Raw genomic sequence first — 26,516 nt, 5'->3', positions numbered from 1 at the left:
TGATGGAACACAAGTGTAAAAGTGAAAAACTGCAAAACAGCATTCAGCCAGTTAACAATTTGCTACAGCATTCAGCCAGTCAACAATTACAAAGCAGCAAAAGCGCAAAACACTAAAACACCAGTAGCCCTCTTCATCGTCTTCATGTTTCTGTATCAAGGTTCTGAAAACCAGAAAATTAATAGCAGCACAAAATTAATACTACCAACAGCATTCAGCAACAAAAATTATCATTCAGCAACAAACAACATTTGATTTGATTTCCATTTTACCATTAAGCAACAAACATAACAAAACAGTAACAGTAACAATTTATCCCTAACAAAACAGTAACAGCTTATCAGTAGCAATTTATCATCAATCAATAAGCCAGTAACAGAGTTAATCAATCAAGAGCAGGCCAGAACAAGCCAGAGTAGTGAGCAAAGCCAATCAACTAAGAACAAGCACTAAGCACTAACAAAGCATTCAATCTCAAGCACAAAGTAAAAAAAGAAAACAGCAATGCATCACTTAATAATCATCAAGCAATGAAAACAAAAACACTAAAAACGACTATCACTGACCATCGATGAACAAGCACGAAGAGGGTTTGATTTCTGAACAGACGATAAAAAAAACACGAAGAACAAGCCACTAACAGTGAGTATTGACCTTCGACGGACGACGGAGAGCTGTTGAGCGCGCGGACGACGGCGACCAAGCGATTCGTGAGAGCGAACAGGGGATGGAGAGCGAACAGGAGTTGGTGAGATCGAAGTAGCGAACGCCAATAGCACGAAGATGGATGTTCTTGAGTGCAACAGAGGCGGCAGCAGCAGTTTCTCACTCTGACAGACGGCGACAAGATTGGTGGAGGCTAGGGTTTGCTTTCTTTGGTGGAGCTAGGGCATTTGCTGAAGGAAAGAGTTGGAGAAAGGAAGGGGGTGGGGGGACAAACGCGTGCAATTCCTTTTCTTTCAACGAAGGAAGGAAACGGGGTCGTTTCTTATAAACCGGCCGGGTTCCGGTTCGGTCTTACCGGCCGGTTCTCGGCCGGTTCAGCGGTTCATATCCGGTTTTTAAAATAGCGGTTTCTGTTAGTAACCCAAACCGTTTGAGCTGTTGGTTCACGGTCGGACCGGTTCGACCGGCCGGTCCGGTCCGATTTTCAGAACATTGGTTTCTACAATTAATTTAGCTGACGGATCTAATATACTTATACATGGTATTTCTTTTACTGCATTTTTTATCTTTATTATTATAGAAGTAATTTCTTTTGTCCATGGAGGTGGATTTTTTCTTAATCTCTTATAAAGAGGCTCGCATGTGACTCTTATTCCAGGTAGGAATTCTGCTACATAATTTAAACATCCCAAAAATCTTTGGAGTTATTTTTTATCAGTTATTTCATTTGAAAATTTATTTGCAAATTCAATAGCTCTTTTAATAGGTACTGTAGTTCCTTGATAAATTTCATATCCTAAAAACCTTACTTTAGTTTTAACAATTTTCATTTTCTTTTCTGATAAAACTAATCCTTGTTCTTTTATAATATCCATAAATTTTTCTAGATGATATATATTTGCTTTATTCCTTTTGAGTGTACTAATACGTCATCAAGATATACTATAGTAAATTCTATATGCGGGTAAAATATATTATTCATTTTTTTTTTGGAATTCGCTTGGAGCATTTTTTAATCCTTGGGGCATTACATTCCATTCATAATGTCCAAAGGATACTATAAAAGCTGTTTTATATCTATCTTCCTCTTTTACTGCAATCTGATAATATCCTGATTTTAAATCAAATTTTGAAAAGATATTTGCTTTATTTAATCTTTTAATTAAATCACTTTTATTTGGTAAGGGAAACCTAATCCATTTTAATACCTTGTTTAGAGGTTTATAATTGATAACTAACCTTGGAGCACCTCTTTCTATTTCAGATACTTTCATCACATAGAAGCCTGTACAACTCCAGGGTGATTTCGAAGGTCTTATTAGTCCCTTATCCAGATATTATTGTATTTCTTTTTTACAATATTCTAGATACTCTTTATTCATATGTATTAGTTTTGCCTTTGTTGGTATATTTTTTCATTAAACCCATCTTCATATGGTAAAGATATCTCATGTAATTTTTCTTGTCTTTCTTTCTATAATATTAATTTGGAGTGGTAGGTGTTGTAAAATTTTCTCTTGGCTCAAACAATTAATTTGTTTTGCTTCTGTTTCTATAACACTAACTTGGGTAGATAGATGTTGTAACATATTGAGTTCATGTTGTTTTGGTTTTGTGAGAAATTCAAAATGAACAGGATGATTGGGGATTCGTGTACTAGTTATTCCGTCGATATCGACATTAAAGGGGTATAATAATAAAGTAAAAGGATTTCCTAATATAACTTGATGGGATATATTTCTTGCCAAAAAGAATGTAGTGGCAAAGCATACTCTATTTTTACAAAATTTTGCTTTAGACAATTTATAATCTATAGTCATTCTATCATTTTCTGCTTTTAGAACATTTTCTGTAGTTTTTTCATAGTATTTGGTAGGTATCAACCCTTCTTGTATATAATTGACATCAGCTCCTGAATCTATCATAGCTATGAAATCAAATTTTTCTTCTCCTATAATTAAAGTTATCGTAGTGAACCACTTTTGGCTTACTAATAAAGTTAGTCACAACTAGAAAATGGATTAATACAGACAGATTTACAGACAGATTTAGTCTTTATTACAGACGGATTTTTGGTTACCGACGAAATTACCGACGGATTTTGTCCCTCTGTAAGAGCCCCGTCGGAAATTATTTACCGACGGATTTTTTTCCGTCAGAAAATTACCGACGGATTTTTACTAGTTACCGACGGATTTTCCCTCTGTAAATTCTCCCTCCATTTTCCGAAGGCGACGAACTTTCCGACGGATTTTCCGTCTGTAATTACAGATGGAATTTCAGACGGATTTTCTATCTGTAATTACAGACGGATTTTCAGACAAATTTTTCGTCTGTAATTACAGACAGATTTTCAGACAGATTTTCCGTCTGTAATTACAGACAGATTTTCAGACAGATTTTCCATCTGTAATTACAGACGGATTTTTCGACAGATTTTCTGTCTATAATTTGAACTTTGAAAAATCATCTCATACTCTGATTACAGACAGAAAATCCATCTGTAAATCCGTCAGTAAGGTAAAATAATTTTTTTTATTTTTCTAATTACAAAATAAGCTTGTTTTCATACAAAATAAATATAAATTTAATACAAATTTTTATCTAATTTGTATTCGAATATTTATAATATTTCAAAAAATAAACAAACTCATCGTATTATCAAACTAAAAGAAAAATACTATAAACAAGCAAGTCAATATAATTCAAAACATAAACAAAATGTATTGATCATCAACTATAATAATAAGTAACAACCATACATCAAAGTGTGTTGATACATCAACTATAATTCAAAACATAAACTCAATGTATTGTTCAACTATACTAAGTTATGCAAATAACAAGACTATATAACTGTCCTCAAAATCTTGTGAGCTTGTTTCATCAAGTGAACATAGGGGATCACAGTTCCAGATTCAGTTGGTAAGTCCTGAAAACATTTATATCATTAGAAATAAAAGTGATTATTGAATTTACTGCAACCCCAGAATCAAAATTAAAATTTTGCATTTTATGATAAACACTTATTAGTTATTACCTGCTAAGACTAAACCAACACTCTTAAGAGCATCATCGGATCCCGAAGCCATTACTGGGAAAAAAACAAGATTTGAGTTACTCAGTTCATAAATGATGAGAGGAATTTCAAAAAAAGTAAAACACACACATGGCAATCAATATATAGACACACACACACACACATGGAAAAAGAAAGTAAAACATTACGAGCATAACACCACTGCCATCTGCAACTTTACAACCAGATAGCAGAATAGGGTTCTTAGAATTCTTTTCAACCTGCAAAAAGGAAAATGATTATCAAACTTAAGAAATGAGACAAGTAATTTTTCTTATTCAGCACATAATGGAAAAAAACACTTACAATATTGCTCTCCCCAGTCATACAATATTGATGCTTAGCCTTTTAGAATGAAAATTCAACAAAAAATGATAAATATGCCACATACCATATATTTTAGGTGAGAGAAATGGACATATAAATTAGGGAGGGCATGCTGTAAATTCTCTTCAGCTACAACCATCTCTATTGCTTCTTTGTATATACCACAAGCTGATTCCATATTTCCCTGCAATAAAAATGTAACAGGTAGCGCATGTAGTCATCTTTTTTGTATCAGCTTATCATCAAAGAGTAAAGCTTTCTTCAATTGTAGCAAAGGCTAATTGCATACCAAACGTTTCTCCATATTGGCTCTTGATATAACATTCTGCACAAAATCAGAATCTGACTCTTTACCAGTCTGCTGAATATATGTAGCGCGAGCAGCTAAAACATCTCCTATTTGTTCCTTAAACCTGGCATTGAAGAAATGGATTTTTGGTACACTCTTTTACAAATAGGAGTCATAATTCAAGGTAAATCAAAGCATACACTATAAATAATCCAACTGTGCAAATTTAATAGAAATTATTATTAGTGTAAACTTGTACTAAGATCTATACCAACCGTCCGCTTAAATCTCAGAGACAATCCAAACACTACCAAAGTATTGAAACAAAAATTACACAAACTGATGATAGCATGATTTAATCAAACTTCAAACAAGTTAAACTAAATTTTCCCATAATTACACTTCTGCCAAGGATTAAAGTCATCAGAACCAAACAACAGAATACCTCAGCCATGGCAAAAAGAATGATAAAGTTAACTAAAAATCATTCTTTAATATATTGAGAAAAAAGACTTATTAATGAGAAAGAAAGGAGAGAACCTCATCTTCAACAAGAGATTCGTCGTCATCTGCATAAGCCATGTTTGACAACAAAATCTACATGATGCAACAGATAAAGTTAATGACCAAACTCAAAGACAGGCAGTAAAGCAGTTATTAAGGAAACAGTGGGGTGAATTTTTGTATCTTTTGATAAAAGAAGAATATCACTGAGACGAAGAAAAGATTAGAAATGTACTTAAGGAAAATAAAGCATAGATGCAACATAAGAATGTAAAAACATGGCTACATGAGAATGAGTAGAAAAAATTAATATGATGATGAAGATGAAGAGTTTAACTGAATGTCACTCACAGAAGCAAATTCATGGCTAGGAAGAATAGCAACAATCTCCTCCAACATGGAACCCAGTGTTAGTGAAGGACATCTCCTGAGAAAGGCACATGCCTTAGAAGCCTTGGCCATGGCAATTTTCTGGTCCTCAGCAGTAACAAAAGGCAGAATTGGTCATCTAATATAAGAAAGTTTATTGGTCATGAAGTAGTACATACAAGTAGTACTCATCAATTATTTCCTACTCGTTATTATTGCTTGCAAGTAGTAGAGCAATAACCTTTTTTCCTTTATCTCCTTACAACAAGCTTAAGTGTTCATAATATTTGTTTTTTAACTTAATTAATTAGCAATTAATCATCATGGCCAAGTCTTGTTCTAGTGAAAAGAACAATAATAATGGATTGAAGAAGGGTCCATGGACTCCGGAGGAAGATCAAAAACTCATTGATTACATTCAGAAACATGAGCATGGCAAGTGGCGAACCCTTCCTAAGAATGCAGGTACTTTAATTTAATTAATTTGTGCTACCTTAGCTACTTAATTATATAATAATGCCCAATTATATTCAGAAGCCACTTTTAATTAATAATCATCTTAGTTAAGTGTACGTGTGTTAGATAATAAGGTATTATACATTTATGTATATACTTAACATGAATATATTTGTAATGATTTAATAATGTTGAACATGTATGAATAAATAATTAATATATAGGATTAAAGAGATGTGGAAAAAGTTGCCGGCTAAGGTGGGCTAATTACTTGAGGCCTGATATAAAGAGAGGAAGATTCTCATTTGAAGAAGAAGAAATGATCATCCAGTTACACACTGTTTTGGGAAACAAGTAAGATTATTATTAAATCAAACCTAGCATGACCTAAATAATGTTCCTTGTTTATTTTTTTTAATGTGCATGTTATATATCCTTCATTTTTAATAAGTCTATCTATAAATTATATTAAAGAAGAACCTTTTTGAATTTGCACATGTAATATACAGAATTATTGCCTACTAATTCATAGACTTTTCGATTGTGTAAAGAATTAAAACTCATTTCATATATATAGTTAGAATGCTAGCTAGGCAAGGAAACTACAGTACTGTTCAAAGTCAATTATATATGCTTAACTTAATTAATTTGAACAGCATTATTTATAATTGAACTAAACTTTTTTGTGTAATGCTTATTAGGTGGTCTACAATTGCTGCTAATTTACCCGGAAGAACAGATAATGAGATTAAGAATTATTGGAACACTCACATCAAGAAGAAATTGTTGAAGATGGGGATTGATCCAATAACTCATAAGCAATCCAAGAGGAAAAGTACCTAAATCTTGTGAATTGGGAAAAGGAAACACAGAAAACAAGTTCCGCTCTTTTCCATCTCTCTCAGGAAATTCATCAAACACATGGTAAGCATAACAATACTGAAGCGAGACAATCTCTCAAGCATGTTCCTCCAACAACAATAACAACACAACAATAGTAACATTAAGTTGCAAGTCTCTCTTTGCACAATTCTCATATAGAAAATTTAGTCAATAGCCAAACCAAGGCATGCCAAGTTGATAATATTCCTACTTCTGTATCAATGGACAATGATGATGAATATTATCAACATGATAAGAGACACACATACCTGTAATGCAGAAGACAGTACCACTAAGTAAAAGCCAGCCAACTTTTCCATTTCTCCAAAAGAAATGGAAAATATAGTGAGGAGATATAGCTTTGAAAATACTAGGATAATGGTGTATGATGCAGAGAGTGCTTCCACAAGTGCTGCAGCGGCATAAGCCAAAACAGAAATAATGGTTATATATAAACCAGGAGAGCGAATTGTCTGACAATGTCATAAAGCTCTAATCTACTCTGCCAAGCAAAAATCACTTCCTATGTTGCACCATTAAGATATTATAGCTTTGTATTTCACATAAAAACCAAAATTTCGACAAAAGAAGCAAACCTTCCAAAGTTTTATTGTACTTTCTAAACTATGGAATCTGCAACTTAAGCTCACAAAGTCACAATAGAACTATATAAATTTAAAACTTACATTTGCTTACTGAGGGAAAAGGTAATTACTAAATCTTAAAATTCTAAAAAAAAATCCAGAAATAATCAAACAATAAATAAATAAACAAATAATAACTATGATTGTAAATCATTAAGGACTTGAAGAAGAATAAACTGACCACTAATTAAATCACAATCCTAGGGTTTATCAATCCCAGCTACTGCATGCACCATCAAATTTCTTCAAAATTCAAACGAAAGTATGGATCATTGTAATTGTTATCTCCTGCTGCTACTTTTTCATGTTTCAATGACAGGAAAAGCATTATTATATATATAAAACCCAAAGTAGTAGTACTCTTTACTATAATGTTATCCATACTGTATGAAAATTGAAAAAAACCTCATAGCAACAACAAAATACATCAATAAAATACAACAAAAACCTCACAGCACCTCCTTCTGATTAGGTTACCTGCACGGCTGAGGCGAGATCGAAGAGAAAAACACATCAACTAAGCAACACATGAGCGAGAAATGCACTTGTGATTTCTGTGAGAATATCTTTGATCAAGAAATTAATGAAACAAGTAGCGCATAAATTCGAATAAGAGAAAGGAGAACGCGAATCTCAGAAAGAGAGAAAAATGGAAGACGTACGGTTTGAAAATCTTGAGGAGCGACGCCGGGAAGGTAGAAATAGTGAACGCAGGAGAAGGTGAAGAGGATAAGGACAGAGGCGATGAAGACGGTGGCGGAGAAATGCATATTAGGGTTCGAAAGGGAACCAGCAACACACAGAGAAGAGCCGGGAAGGGGTGTGACAGAGTTTCGCGGCGATGGAAGTTCAGTGCAATGGAGGTTCAGTGCGACGGCGGCGCAAGGTAAGACGGCGGTGCAAGGCTGAGACGCGCTACCGATAGAGCATTTGGAGGGGATGGGCGTGGAGGTGCGGGGAAGAGACACGGGAAAGGAGGAAGAGCTCGTTTGGTCAAATCTTTATTTTAATATTTCCGACGGAAAATTTTAAATTACAGACGGATTTTCCGTCTGTAATAATTTAATAAAACACAGCGTTTTGTTTATTTAATTACAGACGGATTTTTCGTCTGTAACCATTTTTTATGGAAAAAAAAAATTAATTTTTCCGACGGATATATCGACGGATTCTCTTTTCCGTCTGTAATTTATGCTAATTCATTTTTTTTGTTTTCCGACAAAAAATCCCTCTGAAATTCCGTCTGTATTTCCGTGGGATAAAATCCGTCGGAAATATCTGTCTGTAATAACTATTTTTCTAGTAGTGAGTATATTTATGTAATTTTCTGTACCTAGGTTAATATAATTCTCGGGAATTATTATATTACTAGTCTCCTCTGTTTTTCTAACATTATTTTGCAAAGTTTGTTCTTGGATCTTTATTATGTTTTCTCCTTCTATTTTTAGTAATCTATAATCCATATTAATATTTTGTAGTTTCAACTCTGAAACCTCTCTTTTTAACTTTTTTATTTCTTCTCTAAGAGAATTAAGAGAGACTTCTTCTTGTGAATTTTTAAATCGGTTATAAATTTCTTTTATTTCTATTAGTCTTATTTCTTGCTTACTTTCTTCTTCTTTTTTAACTAATTCTGCTAATTATTTTATGAACTCATCTCTTAACGGAGTATCCTCTAATTTGTCTATTATTTTGACTAGTGTAGAAGTTTGTTCTCTAGTTAAAATATTTACATTTTTTTCATAATTTCTGTAGTTACATAATCCTATTCCTAGACAATTATTCTATTCTTCATTTTCAATATTCTCTTCTGAGCTTCCTTCTTTCGATGTAAGGTCTAATTGTTGTATAAAATAATCTTTAGTTTCAGAAGAATTCTCATAAATTGATCCTTCTTCTGATTCTGAATGAATCAACCCTAAACACTGAGCAATTAGAGTGTATACACATCTAGTGAGGAGTTCCATTACTCAATTCTATGTCTCCACATCTCTTATTTTGTGTCATCTTGCAAATTGCTTCATTCTTTTGAAAACTTGAATTAATTCATTGGATTGTGATTGCATTGCAATATTTTTTTGTTTTGGCCCTATCTGTCTATATGATTGATTGGAAATTTATTCGTTTGTTTTTGCCAAGTCCATAGGACATTATAGTATAGATAAAAGTAAATAGCATTCATTAGTACAGTTGTATGCATACAAGTAGCTTCATTTAATAAGTCATTTGCCCTTTGATCCTTCTCCTTTGATTGTGATTAGCATGAGGACAAGCTATTGTTTAAGTGTGGGAGAATTAATGAGTCCATATTTGATGATAAATTTGCCTTGAATTGAGTGAATTTCATTACATAAACTCACATTTATTCACATGAGTAATATACTTTTGTGATTTCTCTCTAAATTGCACCTAAATGTGAAAACATATTTTTTTGTGCTTTAATTGATCAATTTAATTCTACTTTTATTCTATTCGATGCCGTGAGTGATTTCAGATCCAATAGGCAAGGATGCCTTGGTAGAAGTGGAAGAAAAGCATGTAAAGTGGGAGATCTCATGAAGAAACAAAGGAAAAGAAGACACTGCTGTGTGTGTATGCACACCTTCCTGTGTGTACACAAAAGATGGACTTCAGCCAGTGTGCGTATTGATGCAAGGATTTATACCGGTTCGGAATTCCACAAAATAATTATGTTGTTAGTATAGTCCAAACCAATAGTCAATCCTCAAATCAAATTAAATTTGGTAGTCACAAAGAATAAACCCCAAATAAGAATTAACCGAAGTATTTAGACTCCGGGTCGTCTCACAAGGAATTGCAATGTAGTGGTCAATTATTGGCTATGAAGAACAAAGGGGGGTTTGATTTTATAAAAGAGTAAGAAATTAAATGGGCAAGAAAAGTAATTCAAACAAGCAATTAAAGAAAGCAATTAATAAAGAGAGAAATTCATGGCAAAGATTGAGATCATAGGCTTTCCATCCTAGTCACTAATAAAAATAATTAACAAGAATTTATCTTATTACGTCATCCCCAATGTTGGAAGAAGGTATGAGTTATCTTCCACGAGAGAAAGTTTAACAAGACTAGTTAATCTCAACCCAAATGTCCTAATCAACTCACTACTTAGGTTAGCAAGAGATTAGAGTCAATGGAAATAATATTAACTAACAACTCTAGATCACCAACATGAGTTGGATTTTTATGACACAAGATTGTCTAATTACTCTTTCCAAGCCAAGAATGCTCAAAATCTACTCTAAAGTCCAACCAAGCATTTTGTCAAACACTTGGTGGGTACAAATGGAAAGCATGGTAAAAGTGAAAGAATAATAAATCTATCAACTATCAATAGCAAGGAAAGTAAGATCACAACTCAAATCAACAATAAAAGAACATCAAACATTAAATTGCATTAAAAGTAAATCAAATCCAACATGAGTTTATCATCACAAAAGAAACATAAAAGAGAAATTAACATGAAAACTAAGAGAATCAAGTAGTAAGAACAAGAAATCATAAAGGAAACAAGATGAGAACATGAAGTTGGACCTAGATCTAAGATGCAAAATAGCCTAAGAACCCTAATTCTAGAGAGAAGAGGGAGCTTCTCTCTCTAGAAACTAACCTACATGATGCTATACTACAAACAAGTGCTCCCCCCTTACCCAAGCTTGAATTCTACATGAAATAGCATCAGAAATGAGTTGGATTGGGCCCAAAATGCTCTACAAATCGCTGGCCACGATTTCACTTTAGTGAATCACGCTGCTCCATCAGTGAGCACGCGTATAGTGCGCGTGCGCATCCTTAGACGTCAGGCAACTATGACAAATTTTATATCATTTTGAATCCCCGGATGTTAGCTTTCCAACGCAACTGAAACAACCTCATTTGGACCTCTGTAGCTCAAGTTATGGTCGATTGAGTACAAAGAGGTCAGGCTTGACAGCTTTACGATTCCTTCATTTCTTCATGAGTTCTCCCTCTTTGCATGCTTTTTCTTCATTCCTTCAATCCAATATTTGCCTTCTAAACCTGAAACCACTTAACAAACATATCAAGGTATCGAATGGAATTAAAGTGAGTTAAATTTAGCTATTTTAAGGCCTAAAAAGCATGTTTTAGCATTTAAGCACAAATCAAGAGAGAATTGCAAAACCATGCTATTTCATTAAATAAATGTGGAAAAAGGTGATAAAATCCCCCAAATTAAGCACAAGATAAACCACAAAATTGGGGTTTATCAAATCTCTCCACACTTAAACTAAGCATGTCCTCATGCTAAAATCAATAAAGAAGCAAAGGGGTATCAACATTTATGCAATGTAAACTAACTAAATGCAACCTATCTATATGCAATCTAACTAGATGAATGCAATGGCTTAGTCAAAATAAACCAATCTCCAAGAATATGCATACAAGCACAAGGGCTAAGGCAATAGCAATCAAATCAACTCACAATTGAATTGAATCATTGAAAGATTTTACAAACTTGCAAGAAAAGATGATTATGGGTAGAAACATGTAATTGAGCGATCGAACCCTCACCGGATGTGTATCCGCTCTAGGTACTCAAGTGTATGGGGTTGATTCACTCAATTCTCCTCTAATCATGCTTTCCAAGAATTGTTTTTCATCAAACAATCAACAATTATTTCATGCATGCATACAAATATCATGAGGTCTTTCCCATAGGTTGTAATGGGGTTAGGGTCAAGGTAAGGATGCATATGGTCAAGTGAGCTTGAAATTTGGATCTTTGATTAACTTAAGCTTCCCACCTAACCTATGACAACCTATACAATTCTAAACAAACCTAACTACCCATTCTTCACTTTTTCACACACTCATGCATTCCCTTTTGATCACCACACATATGCATTGATTATTATTGAACTTTCACTTTGGGGCATTTTTGTCTCCTTTTTATTGTTTGTCTTTTTTTTCTATTTTTTTCTTTTGATATATATATTTTTTCTTTATTTTGTATTATTTATTATTATTTTTTCTTCTTTTTGCAATAAAGTATATACAAAAGTATCAATGCATATGGTTTTACATTCAATGCATGGGTATGTATCCAATTCCCAAAAATTTGACAAAAATACAAAAATACACTTTCATCCCAACCAATGTTTCCAACTTTTCCAAACTTACATGATGAGCACTCTCATTAGCCTAAGCTAATCAAAGATCCAAACAAGGGACATTTATTATTTTTCGCTTTAGGCTTGTAATGTACTAAAATTCAGAACAAGTGGGTTTAGCATAGGCTCAAAATTGGTTAACAATGGAAGATAAAAGGTAGGCTATTTGGGTAAGTGAGCTATTTGAAACAATGGCCTCAATCATATAAATGCATGTATACATAAAATAATGGACATAAAGAATCAAATAAATCAAAGATTACAATCATAGAAAGAGAATAATAGACACAAGAATGGAAATAAATGGTTATATATAATGTAACCACACAATTAGGCTCAAATCTCACATGCTTGTATTTTTGGCTCAAGACATGATCCACAAAGTATATAATTTAAGCAAGTTCTAAAAAAATTTTTTTTCAATCAATTGGGGTGCCTATAGATAAAATCCTTAGAAAATATCATGATTTTGACTAAGCTTATTATATACATATGCAAAATGAGTAAAAATCCTAAAATGAAATGCAAAGGTGTTGGGATTAGAAACTTGTTACCCAAAAATGCCGAGTGGTCGGATGACCTCCCCACACTTAAAAGTTTGCACCTTCCTTGGTGCACTAAATGAGCAAGGGGGTACGGCGACTCCCCGAGTTGCCACCTTCATCTGGTAGGTCAACCGGTTGCTGCGTGTTCTTCCTCCCACTTCCATTTTTTCTTAAGGTGCATCGATCATGAAAAATAAAATAAACACCGTAAGATGAGAAAATACAAAAGTAAGGAAGCGTGAATTGTTGGAATGAGGTAAGAACCACTAGAATGGTGTGAGTGAATTAGTGTGACAATGATGAAAAATAAGTATGTGGGTTCTAAAATTGCGCACGGTTTAGAATACACACACACTAGTAAAAAAAGTTATGTCACAATTACACAAAACAAAACATGCACTTCACTCATTCTAGTGTGCTTGAGATACTTTAAAAGACTTGTAGGCTAAAACAACCCAAAAAGTAGTGAAGAGGCATGAAAGCATTCAAGCAATTAATCAAGCAATTGTGAAATTGGATAATGCATGGACATTGATTGATGTGTAGGTAGACTTAGTGAACAAAATGGTATATGAAACTCACACAACAATCAATGACACATATTGAAGTTGTTACAACACCTAAGTGACATAGAGGTGAAACACATGGATGCTATGGAACTTAGGAAAAAGAAGATAGAAGTGGAAATCAATCACATAGCAAGCATGGGCCACAAAGCTTTACAAAGCTCAAAAATATGTCACTAGGTAAGCTTTCGATCCAATTTGACAATTCTACAATCTCAATGCATGAAATAAGTGATGTGAATAAGGGTAAACCATAAACAAGCATCACCTAAAAAATGCAATGATAATATACAATTGCCTAACAATAGATGATGAATGCATGGTGGCCAAAACATGCAATTCAAAAGAGTTAAGAAGCTTAAAGGCAATGTAACATTCACTTGGTGCTCACAAATGTTAAACATGAAAACTCAAAACCAAGTGACAAAATATAACCTCGACAATTAAATCCAACAATAAAAATTAAAAATAATGATGTTAAAATAACATCTCATCAATAATCAGCAGTAAGAAACAGCAGACAATATTAATAATCCAACACTTATAAAGAAAAATAGAAAACAAAATAAAAATGTACTAATTAAACAATTAACTGACTAACTAAAAGAAGTGGTTATGGATGGTGTTTGGTAGTGTTGGGTGATGATTAAGGGGTGGAAATAGAAGAGAAAAAGGAAAGAAATGGAAAGAAGAAAAGAAAAGAAGGTGGGTGAAACAGGGCAATCCACGCGTGCGCGTCATATGCGCCTAAGCGTGGATTGATGAAATGGAAGCGACGCGTACGCGCGGCTGACGCGTACGCATGCATGGCAAAGCAGAGAGTCGACGCGTACGCGCAAGGTACGCGTGCGCGTGCCTTGGGCACAAAGTTGGCACACTTCAGGCACAACTCTCGGGTGAATGTATGGAGTGGGGAAACTTCGAATCCATGCGTACGTGTGAGTGACGCGTGCGCGTGGATGGTCGAAATTGCTTGGGGCACGCGTACGCGTGAGTGACGCGTACGCATGGGTTGGTGCCCTATTTTTCAAAATTTTTTCTATGTTTTTGCACCAAACCAAGCATTCCAAACCTCCAAACAACTACCAAAACACCACAAGACCTTATTTAACACAATAAACTACCAAAAAAACTTAACAAATCAATCAAAACAAGAAATTAAACCTATTTTACCAATATGTACAAAAGAGAAAAAATGAAAGGATATTACCATGGTGGGGTGTCTCCCACCTAGCACTTTTGTTTATTGTCCTTAAGTTGGACTTATGGGGAGCTATCCATCAAGGTGGCTTGTACTTGAATCCATCCTTGAACATCCACCAATGCTTGGACTTCCATTATACTTCATCATTTAAAGTTAATAACTCCAAGCTTTGATGGAGTTCTTCACAAACCATAGGCTCCCAAAGTTGATCTTCCTTGTGCGATCCGGGATCCCACACTTTGTTTTCACACCCATCCTTGAGTTGATCATGGTGATTTCCTCCGGGTGGCAAGAGAGATGAATTCTCATGAAGGCACCAAACTACCCTCCTAAACCCATCTACTTGAGCACTACACCAATCCATGCTCTTCAATTTTGAGCTTCCAACCATAATGAGCCTAGACTTACAACGCCAACCACTAAACATCCTCCTCTTACGCTTAATTCCACAAAGCACCCTAAGTTGGCCATCCGTCTCAAGCAAACCAAATTCAAGTGGGATAATAAAGCTAAGAGTTAGAAGTTTTACCCACTCAAATGAAGGATTAGATGACAACCTAGGTGGAGGAGTTCCCAATGATCTTGACAAGGCGCGCTCTACTCCCGTCCATCCTCTCCTAGAGGCTTCCACCACTTGGCAAGGTTTTTCAAGTTCCTCCTCTTGCCACGCCTCCTCAAGTTCAAGCTCTTCTTCACCAATTTCTTCAAGCTCTTCCCCGTCAATCAAATCATAAATAGGAGGTTGGGTGAAGTCTACCTCCTCATCAATTCCGAGCATAGTGGGAAGAATTCTTCAAGCTCAAAAGGATCATATGTTGATATAGAATCATCATAAATAGGAGGGCCTATTACTTGAGACACTTCTTCTAATTCTTCAATCACATTGTGCCTTAGAGGTTGTGCACTCTCCTCCTCAACATCAACTTCAAACTCCATGGAAGAAGGCTCTTCAATTTGTGATTCCTCTATGTAATCAACATATCCTAAGGCTCCAACCACTACTTCCTCTTGTTCAATAATCTCTACCTCCTCCTCTTGTTGCATTTCTTACTTTAACTCCTCTTCTTCACCTTGGAGCTTCAAGTTCACTCCCTCACTAAGCTCCTTGGTTGCTTCTCCAAATTCAACAGTGGGAGTGCCTTGATCGCATAGGCTTAGGCGGGATGAGACTATGTTGCCAATGGCTTCTACCATGATAGCCATTTTTGCTCTTAACTCCTCAAACTTCTTTTCATCCTCCTCATGTCGCCTTAAGATATGAGATTCAAGATCTCTCAATTCTAGCATGGGGGCTTCATTGGGAGGTGATGGTGGAAGAGAGGGTTCATTGTTTGAGGGAAGGTTGTTGTAATTGGAAGGTGGTTCATAGTGGTAAAATTCTTGAGGTGGTGTGTATGGACTTTGTGGTTCATGGGAGTATTGGTGTTAGAATGGTGGTGGCTCTAGATATGGTTTATATGGTGGTTGGTAAGTTGGATGTGGGTTAGGGTCATATGGAGGTGAATGGTGGTATGAGGCTTGTGAGTATAGTGGAGGGCTATATTGAGGAGGGGGTTCACATGCATATGATGATTGTGGTTGACAACTACAATGAGGGTCATCACATACATTAGATTGGTATGCATCAATATTCGAATTGTACCCATAAGAATCCGGAGGAGGTTGTTTCCAAGAAGGTTGTCCACAAGCTTGGGGCTTCTCCCACCTTTGATCTCCAAATCCTTGATGCGCATCCTCATTGAAGCTTCCATTTCCTACAACATAGTTTGAACCAAACTCATAGCCAAAGTGATGAAAATTCATGGTGACAAGAGAAGACAAAAACAAATTCTAACAAGAAACAAAGAAAACCAAATCCTAAAGCTAGCAAAGACTAACAAACAAACCCAAAAATCAAGTTATTCACAATATATACAATAGCCAATAACATAGCACCATTGTAACTCCCCGGCAACGGCGCCATTAATTTGATGCAAGGATTTATACCGGTTCGGAATTCTACAAAATAATTCCATTGTTAGTATAGTCCAAACCAATAGTCAATCCTCAAATCAAATTAAATTTGGTTGTCACAAAGAACAAACCCCAAATAAGAATTAACCGAAGTATTTAGACTCCGGGTCGTCTCACAAGGAATTGCAATGTAGTGGTCAATTATTGGCTATGAAAAACAAAGGGAGGTTTGATTTTATAAAAGAGTAAGAAATTAAATGGACAAGAAAAGTAATTCAAACAAGCAATTAAAGAAAGCAATTAATAAAGAGAGACATTCATGGCAAAGATTGAGATCATAGGCTTTCCATCCTAGTCACTAATAACAATAATTAACAAGAATTTATCTTATTACGTCATCCCCAACGTTGGAAGAAGGTATGAGTTATCTTCCACGAGTGAAAGTTTAACAAGACTAGTTAATCTCAACCCAAATGTCCTAATCAACTCACTACTTAGGTTAGCAAGAGATTAGAGTCAATGGAAATAATATTAACTAACAACTCTAGATCACCAACATGAGTTGGGTTTTTATGACTCAAGATTTCCTAATTACTCTTTTCAAGCCAAGAATGCTCAAAATCTACTCTAAAGCCCAACCAAGCATTTTATCAAACACTTGGTGGGTACAAATGGAAAACATGGTAAAAGTGCAAGAATAATAAATCTATCAACTACCAATAGCAAGGAAAGTAAGATCACAACTCAAATCAACAATAAAAGAACATCAAATATTAAATTGCAATAAAAGTAAATCAAATCCAACATGAGTTCATCATCACAAAAGAAACATAAAAGAGAAATTAACATGAAAACTAAGAGAATCAAGTAGTAAGAACAAGAAATCATAAAGGAAACAAGATGAAAATATGAAGTTGGACCTAGATCTAAGATGCAAAATAGCCTAAGAACCCTAATTCTAGAGAGAAGATGGAGCTTCTCTCTTTAGAAACTAACCTACTTGATGCTATACTACAAACAAGTGCTCTCCCCTTGCTCAAGCTTGAATTTTGCATGAAATAGCATCAGAAATAAGTTGGATTGGGCCCAAAATGCTCTACAAATCCCTAGCCACAATTTCACTTTAGTGAATCACGCTGCTCCATTGGCGTGCACGTGTACAGGGCGCATGCGCATCCCTAGATGTCAGGAAACTATAAAAAATTTTATATCATTTTGAAGTCCCGGATGTTAGCTTTCCAACGCAACTGGAACTGCCTCATTTGGACCTCTATAGCTCAAGTTATGGTCGATTGAGTGCGAAGAGGTCAGGCTTGACAGCTTTACGGTTCCTTCATTTCTTCATGAGTTCTCCCACTTTGCATGATTTTTCTTCATTCCTTCAATCCAATCTTTACCTTCTAAACTTGAAACCACTTAAAAAATATATCAAGGCATCGAATGGAATTAAAGTGAGTTAAATTTAGCTCTTTTAAGGCCTAAAAAGCATGTTTTCACATTTAAGCACAAATCAAGGGAGAATTGCAAAATCATGCTATTTCATTGAATAAATATGGAAAAAGGTGATAAAATCCCCCAAATTAAGCATAAGATAAACCACAAAATTGGAGTTTATCACGTATGCACACATGTCTGTGTGTATGCACAAGTCCTGATGCGTGACTCACTTAAAAAGTCACGTGGCTCGTGATTTTGGGAGCCCTTTTGGCCCAAACTTGAAGTGCTGAAGCTCTATGAAGGGGGATAACATTCCATGATACACACATTAGTTTAGTTTTTAGCATGTTTTAGGTTAGGATTCTAAAGAGAGAGAGAGGCTCTCTCCTCTCTCTAAAATTTAGGATTTTATGTTTAGTTCTCTTTTTAGTTTAGAATTTAATTCTTATTTTAATTTAGCTTCATTTACATTTTCTTATTCTAGCATCATAGTTCTTGTAGTTTTACTTGTTACTCTCTTTATTTTGTTATTTTCATGTTTATGAACACTTGTTAATTTTGATTCCTTTTAATACAATTTGGTGTTTTATGTTCCTTTGATAAAATCATAAAATGCTTGGCTTAGTTTTAGTATACTTTTTCACACTCTTGACTTGGAATTGAGGACTTAGGTGACCTTGAGTCATTGATGTAAAATCTTGATTGTGACTAGGATTGTTAGTTGATTTTGTTTCCACTAACAATAGTATTTCATTAAGTTAATTAGTGAGTTGGCTAGGATTTGTAGATTGAGATCAATTATGCCTATTTGACTTATTCTCGATGTAGGGTTGACGAAATGAGATTAATTCTTCACAATTGCCATGTTTGTGGTCAATGACTATGATAGAAACCCTTAAATCTTAACCCTTGCCAAGAGATCTTTTTTGCCATTTGGATTCTATTTCCATTGCTTTAATTGCTTTTCATTTAATTCCTTGCATGCTTCTTTTACTTTCTTGCCATTTATATTTCTTACTTATATTGATCCAAAACCCCCTTTCCTCATAGCCAATGATGTGCACCCTCATTACAATTCTTAGAGAGAACGACCTGAGGTTTAATATTCTCGGTTTTTATTGGTTTACATTGTGACAAACAAAATTTTTAAGAGTTAATTGTCGGTCTAGACTATGCTTGCAATAAATTTCTTTTCTATTGAGAAATTTTAGACTGGCAGTAATCTCTCCATCACTCATCTACGCCTACCCGACCTCATAGAGGTCGGGCGCAACGACAAACAACTCACCTCTACTTATCTGAATAAGTAAGTAACTCCTAAGATATCTCTCATTTATCTAGAAGGAAAATCTCAACAACTTTCCTAGAAAAAGAGAACGGTCATCCAACATTAAAGGTGAAACTACTCCAAAAGGTGGTTATCTACTCTACTATAAATACACTGACACTATCAGGTATATTCAGGACCCAATCTACTAAAAATATGCTTTAAACCCTTGTTAACTTAAACATCAGAGTTCCTTGCAGGTACTACACCCCACCTCCTCATGAGGAACTCGGACGGCGGCACCTTGACACCAATAAAAGTCAGACGCTGCCTCAGGCCCAAAAGCAACCCCATTTCAAGTAATTCTCGGAACATGTGCTTTTGTCAAATTTTAAAATATTTGTAGAGTTATTTTTATCTTTTGCATCTTTCGAAATTCTTTTTATCAGCGTCAAAATCTTTCGAGTATCATTTTAGTAGTTTATTCTAAAAAAATAATAATACGTATCTCTTTTATTTTAGTTAATTTTTCTACTACTTCATTGGTGAGATTGATATAAGGTTTTGGCGTTTGGTATATGCTTTCCATATCAATTTGATGACACTATTAATAATGAAATTAATAAGTTTATGTCAACCTTCTGTTGTAGTTTTATGCGAGGATCTTAAATCGATCGGAGTTTGTACAATACATGCTTGCAAAGAAACATTTAAGTCGTGGGGATTTATCACTTTGCTTATCACGAGAATGCAATGACACTTAATTCATAACTGATCTATCCGTGTAGTCTTTTTGCAACTAGGCAACCTTAATCAAATATATGTTTCTACTTTCTAATGTAATTAAGCAACCTCAATCCTAACAGCATATTTTTGGATTTTTTCAAAATTGACTAAGAACATTTTAGTCATTATAAAAATTAGTTAAAAAGATATTTAGTTTTTTAAATTAAATTTAAAATTTTAATTTCTAATACAATTTAAAAAAATTAAATCCTGATGAAAAACTATTTTAGACTTTTTAAAATAAAATTAAAGTATATAACTTTTAATACAGTTAAACAACTTTGATTTTAAGAGATAATTTTAAGACCCTAAAATAAATGCTAAAGGTACTTAGTCTTTTTTTTTTTTTATAAATTAACTAACAAGGTATTTTGTGCTTTAACTTGTCACATTTTCTTCATCTAAACAAAGCAAACCTAACGACCATCCTACAACTCTAAGTTCACACGTGCTTTTTTTAAGGATGTAGTGTAGAGGTGTTTTTCGCTGTTCGGCAGAGGGGATTGTCTTGAGACTGTGTTCGACAAGCTCAGCTACTCCTTGAGATCCTCATGTTTTGAATGCAATGCAGGAGATGAAGAGAAGAAGATGCATGGATATAGGCGAGAAAGGTCATTGACAGAAAAGAACTAAAACTTTCTCAAGCCTCTTGTCTAACATGCTTTCACCCTCTTTAGATAGGTTATGAACTCAGGGTCGGTTATGCCGAGGATACTAGGAATATATAGAAATATTTAGTATATTTGGTTATTTCTTCGTACTCATAGATTTGTATATCATGATTTATTTATATTATATATTTTATAATCTAATATATAAAACTATGAGTTGTATGATTGTTCTTAATGTTATATCCTTGCCATATGTATGTATTCCTTAATTAATGAAATTGTAAACTTTATAATATGTCAGATTCAATCTTTTGAGAATTTATATATATATTAGAACTAATAGAAATTAAATATTATTTTTAATTAAAATAAATAAATAAAAATATGACATAACAAATATTAAAAAAATATAATGTCAAATAAATGTGACATAAGAAACAAATAAACTCTAATGTCAAAGACATGGAAAGTAAACTCTAATGACTATGGATCCTCATAGTCATCTGCATTGTCTTTAGGGGGTTTTCTCTAGTCTTGCAACAATGATGGTAGAGGTTTCTTTGCCGGTGCATATAACGACGAGTCTCTCCAATAGCGGTATTGTCACCTACGCGTATCTAGTCATAGTAAACCACCATCTGCTAGCGCATCCTCTAGATTTGCTCCAGCTTCTGCCTTTGGAATTCCATCTCCGTATCCCACGCATCAAGCTCTATCATGTGTGCAAGGAGCTCTTGGTATCTTTCCTCAGCCAAAAGCAGCTGTGGTGGAGGTAGCTCTCGGTGTAGAGGTGTGAAGATTGATGCAAAAAATAATCCCATTTTATAGACGTAGTTCTTGTATGGCTCGAATATAGTCTTGTGCCACACGGTTGTGACCTTCCTCCTCACCTTGCTATTGAGACTGATGGATTATGGCCTCCAACCTCTGAGTGTATGATTCCTGCTAACATGGAAATTATAACGTCCTAACTTTCAAATCTTTATATATGCTCGAGTCATAAGTCAATGATAATAAAGTGGTACAACTCAAGGTAGAGTTGTAGTATATGTATATTTAGAAGGAATTATTGAATGAGAAGCTTGAAAAGAGTAAAAGAAAATCGTGAGCGCAAACACACATGCAACAAAAGATATAACGCGTTCGTGAAACAAAGTTAAGTAAAAGCTTAAAGGAAGAATAGAGTAAAAACAGAATATATGTATATAATTATAATTATAATAGCCACTAGACCTGATCTGCGAAGTTTAGGTCAGCTAGTGTTATAGTAATGAAAGCAGTTAATAACAGATCCTAATTCTCCCAAAATACATCAAATCCTCTATAGGCAAAGTTTCAAAAGGAGACATATACATCATAAGTTTTTCCAAAATAAAAGGGAGAGAAATCTAATCAAAATGCAACACATAATTAAAGATAAGCTTCACCATCTTCCAGACAAACTCTAACTCACTGCGGAGCACCAAGACCTGCATCTGAAAAATAGAATATATACGGAGTGAGAACTTCCGACTCATGAATTTTCAGTACAGTAAAAATGCTAAATAGATACAATATAACGTAACAGTAACTCTCTAAACAATCTTAAACGCCCATACATCAATCGTTCCATCCTAAGTTCTCACTAATCCGTACTTAGGTAACTATCTTAGGGGATTATAGTCTAACTCAATGTTTCTCATTATTTTCATAACTTTCCAAACTCCGAACAGAATAACCCTCAACGTCAACCAACACCAGCATAAGGAACCTATCAGATGTTCAAACACAAGCAACATAAACAAGTAAATCAAAAGTAGATTCAAGTAAAGCAATTAGCATATAGTCATTTAATATGTACAAATTAGAAAACCAAGACAAGTAGCAAACCCAAATAATTCAATCAAATGCAAATGATGTATGCTTGTCCTATGGCTAATGATATCATTTGTCGGTTATACAGCCAAACCGACATGTCCTGGTAGTTAACCCTAGACAGTCCCTGCATGAACGCATCCCCAAAGTCATACTGATATTCACATTCATTCATTAATAGCATTGGGGAATCTTCCCGAAATGTATAAATGTCGAGCCACATCTTGCGACGAAGGGTTAATAGAATCTCAAATCTCAACTTGGAGTAAGTGGAGCTGACCCACTGCATTTATCCAGAGAAATTCGTTTCTCAGATAAATTTTTAAATCACATCATTCTCAACCAGGAGAAAGTGTAGGTGAACTACTGCACCTACCCTGGAAAACTCAAACCATAGTCCGAAGTAAGTGGATCAATACTACTACATCTACCTAAATAGGTATATCTCATTCAGAATTCAATCTCATTATCATATTCATCCTCAATCTCATTTCATTTCATTCAGAATATAACTAAACTCAATTATCATCATCTCTTATTATCATAATCATTCTCAATTAAATTTAATCATCATCATTTCTCATCGCATTCAATTCATCTCTCTTCAATTTATTGTCTCAACTCATCAAGTCTCATTCTTAACCACTCTCTTTTTTTTGTTATAAAAAATAAAAAAAGTAAAAAATGATATTATTTATCTATTAATTAATATTTTTATTTTTATTTTTAAATAATCTTATTTGTAACAACTGTATATTGTTAATAAGTTTCTTATATCTTAAGGGCATTTATAGTGTACAAATGTAGAGATAAATATATTCTTATTGATTGAGTGGCATGTTGACACTTAATACTGTGCGAATTGAGAGGAAGCAACTTGGTAAAGGTTGCCGGAGCTTGTTGTGGTATGTGTCAGGGCTGGCTTGTGATAAAGCCAGAGTTTAGTTGACGTGATCAATTGTCAACTCTATAAGCGTAATTTTACTTTTTGGGCTCCGTTTTTTTGGGTATGCCTTATTGTACTTCTTAATAGATTTTTGATACAAAATTCTTAGGTTGTTAATGGATTTATCATTTATGATACACAAATGTGACTATATTAATGGATTTGACCATATGTGTTGCTTAAGTATTAATCGAATTGGAAAGTTGTTATAATTGAGTCGAAGCAAGTTTAGACCCATAAAAAATGAAAAGAAGGATATTTAGTGAATCTTTGGTGCGTAGTAATTTCCTGTAAATAACTAAATATTAAAGAAGTGCATTAGATGTTGGAAATTTTTTTTTTCAAACATTCACCCTAAGTGTTTTTTTTTTTTTGGTGTCTTCACCCTAAGTGTTTAAAACAAAATTGAATGATGCATTAACTTTGGAATTTGAAATTTTATCTATGGTGAAATTGTCAATATTAATTACGTGACTCTTTTTAACCAGTGTTATTATGAGCAACATATTTAAGAATGGAAAGAATTAATATTTATCACTTAATATACCAAAAAGGGTTATATTATCAAGAATAAATTTGTAATGCACGTTATGTAAAGAAAATTAGTTTATGTTCTCTTGAAATACAAACAAAAATTATTCAATTTATATTTTATTAGAATTTTTAAATTTATTTTTTATTAATTTGTTTAATTTGTATATATTCCAAGGTTTTGAAAATCGGACCGGACCGGCCGGTTCGACTGGTTTAACTGCAAACCGGCAATGTATGCGGTCCGGTCCTCCTGTATTAACCGGTGGGAAGAAAATCGCGAGAAAACTGGTGAACCGGTTAAAACCGGCCGGTTGAATCGAACCGGTGACCGGCCGGTTCTTCTAAAAAACTTAAACGGCGCCGTTTTTAATGTTTTTTAAAAAATTAAAAAACTGAAACCCGACCCGCCCGACTCGCCCGACCCGTTACCACTCCGAACCCCCTTCTTTCCCATTCCCAAATCGCAGTCTCACACTCTCACTGTCTCTTACTCTCACACCCTACCCTAGCCCTCTGATGTAAGACCCAGAACTTTTGAAAAGTCTTATTATGATCAAGTCTCAAATCATAAAGTTATTTATAGCCTTAATTTCGGAAATCATTTTATTAAAGATAATTAAGGCAAGTTTTGATTTATTGAATTTGAGACAAGTTATGATTTATTATCTAATTTTATAATTATTGGATTATTTTCTATATTTAAATCGTATAGTTGGTAGTTGTGAAATAAAAAAGGTTTTTATATGATTTTGGACTAAATAATTAATATTTTAGAATATTGATATTACTATTTTGGAAAATGAAGAAAATAAGTATATTATTTCTAATTATTTGGTGGGGACATTTTATTGAAAATAATTTATGAAATTGATGAGCAAATAGTATTTTTATACATTATTATTAATGGATTAGAATTTATTTCTAATTACTATAATATCCCTATTTTTATTTGAAATTACTAAAATGCCCCTAACCCTAATTTTTGAAAGAAAAACCCTAACCCTGAAACCCTAACCCGGTACCCGTTTTCCCTCCCTAAACCAGCAGCAGCAGCTGCCCCTCTAACCTAAACACACACACACACACACACACGGTTATTTGAGGGAAAGAAAACAACGAAGAAAAAACAAGGGAAGGCAGAATGGGGAAAGGGTAGAAGGACTTGGCGCCGCCGCTGTTTCTGTGTTCCCCAACGGCACTGCGGCGAGCACGAAGCCAGAGGAGACAGAAAGGGCAATCGAAGGAGAAGAAGAGGAGAGGAGAGAGGAGGCCGTGCCGGCGCGTCGGACTTCACCACTGCCGTCGCGTTGTCGTCGCCAGGCCTGCGAGTTGCCATCCGCGCCGCTGCCGCCATTCCACGACGAGAGGAGGTTCGCAGCGAGTAGTGCCGGAATGAGGGAGAGACCAAGTGGGGGGCTTTCGCTGTTCTCCTCGTCGCCGACTAGCTCGCCGCCGCCACCGTGATGCTCGCGTCGTCGTCCTCCTCACCGCGAAGTCTGAGTCCTCGCCATCCATGGAGGGCCGAAGAGAGAAGCTCGAGCAGGAGAGAGAGAGAGAGAGAACGAAAGAAAAGGGGGTCCCTGTTCTGCGGCCGTGCCTCTGCCGTCGTGGGTCCTCCGCTGTCCTTCCACCATTACTGAAGTCCCCCACCGCCATGGCTTACTGTTCGAAGCTGCCGCCTCGCCACTGCTGGAGGTCTGCTCTGATCCAGTTCGAAGGAGAGAGCGCCATTGAGTGGGGAAAACGCTTCTGTCACGCTTCTCGGTCACTGATGGTGGAGCCGCGCCGCCGTCGGAACCACCGCCGTCTCTGCCAGCTTCCACCTCCATCGTGGTTGATCATGGAGGAGAGTAGAGGAAACTGCCTCTGCCGTCGCCGGAGAACCCTGCCGGTAAGGGTTTTAATTTGTGGTTTTGGTCATTTTGGATCTTGAGGAGGTTTTGATGCTGCGTGGTCTTTATAGTTGATCCACTGGAGCTTCTGGCCGCCGCCGGAGCTGTTGCCGGGGCCGGTTCAAAATCGCAGCTGCTTCGTGTTGTTATTCCGGTAAGAAATTATGTTTCGAAAAGCCTCGCGTTAGTATTCTGTTGTGTTCGGTTAATGAATATGAGTTTTGATAACGTGCGGTCGAGTCTTGATTATTATATGTTGCGATTAGTGTTGCTATGGTTATTGCGAAAGTGGCTGGGAGCTGAGGTTTTGGTTGCCGGTGATTTTGAGTTGAGGCGGAAAGGACTCCGTGAGACGTTTGAGTTATGGAATTTGAGTTTTGAGGTAGGGGCGCTTTCCAAAAACTATATTTTGTGTATTGGAATTATTACATATGGATACTGGTGCGAGATATTGTGTATTTGGTGATTGTATCTGCCTTATGTATTATTTGATTGACTCGAATGACTATGGATGTTGGTTTGCTTTATAAATGAGTTAAATCGGGTTGATATTGG

General features: G+C 35.2%; 2 protein-coding genes and 1 long non-coding RNA gene across 4 annotated transcripts; 2 read left to right on the top strand and 1 right to left on the bottom strand.

Annotated features, from left to right (window-relative positions):
* On the bottom strand, positions 3,380-7,872 carry LOC107629285. 2 transcript variants are annotated; one of them, XM_021120456.1, is made up of 9 exons: positions 7,398-7,872; positions 6,842-6,984; positions 5,217-5,336; positions 4,902-4,958; positions 4,362-4,485; positions 4,137-4,256; positions 3,895-3,966; positions 3,707-3,760; positions 3,380-3,598 (listed from the first exon to the last, which is right to left on the bottom strand). In XM_021120456.1, the coding sequence occupies exons 3-8, from the start codon at positions 5,228-5,230 to the stop codon at positions 3,758-3,760; spliced, it is 390 nt and encodes a 129-aa protein (XP_020976115.1). In that variant the 5' UTR covers positions 5,231-5,336; positions 6,842-6,984; positions 7,398-7,872; the 3' UTR covers positions 3,380-3,598; positions 3,707-3,757. The 2 variants fall into 2 exon arrangements, with proteins under 2 accessions (XP_020976115.1, XP_020976113.1); XM_021120454.1 differs by lacking the exons at positions 6,842-6,984; positions 7,398-7,872 and adding an exon at positions 6,462-6,600.
* Positions 5,351-6,869, top strand: LOC107629266 (transcription factor MYB74-like). The gene is made up of 3 exons (XM_016332016.2): positions 5,351-5,699; positions 5,915-6,044; positions 6,392-6,869. The coding sequence occupies exons 1-3, from the start codon at positions 5,558-5,560 to the stop codon at positions 6,531-6,533; spliced, it is 414 nt and encodes a 137-aa protein (XP_016187502.1). The 5' UTR covers positions 5,351-5,557; the 3' UTR covers positions 6,534-6,869.
* On the top strand, positions 25,924-26,268 carry LOC110269518. The gene is made up of 3 exons (XR_002358327.1): positions 25,924-25,960; positions 26,033-26,115; positions 26,228-26,268. It is a non-coding gene; the product is annotated as an uncharacterized LOC110269518 (long non-coding RNA).

The sequence above is a fragment of the Arachis ipaensis genome, chromosome B01 (genome assembly GCF_000816755.2).
Source record: "Arachis ipaensis cultivar K30076 chromosome B01, Araip1.1, whole genome shotgun sequence".
NCBI lineage: Eukaryota > Viridiplantae > Streptophyta > Magnoliopsida > Fabales > Fabaceae > Arachis > Arachis ipaensis.
Note: the sequence above shows the minus strand (reverse complement) of the source record. Positions and strands in the feature narration are given on the sequence as shown.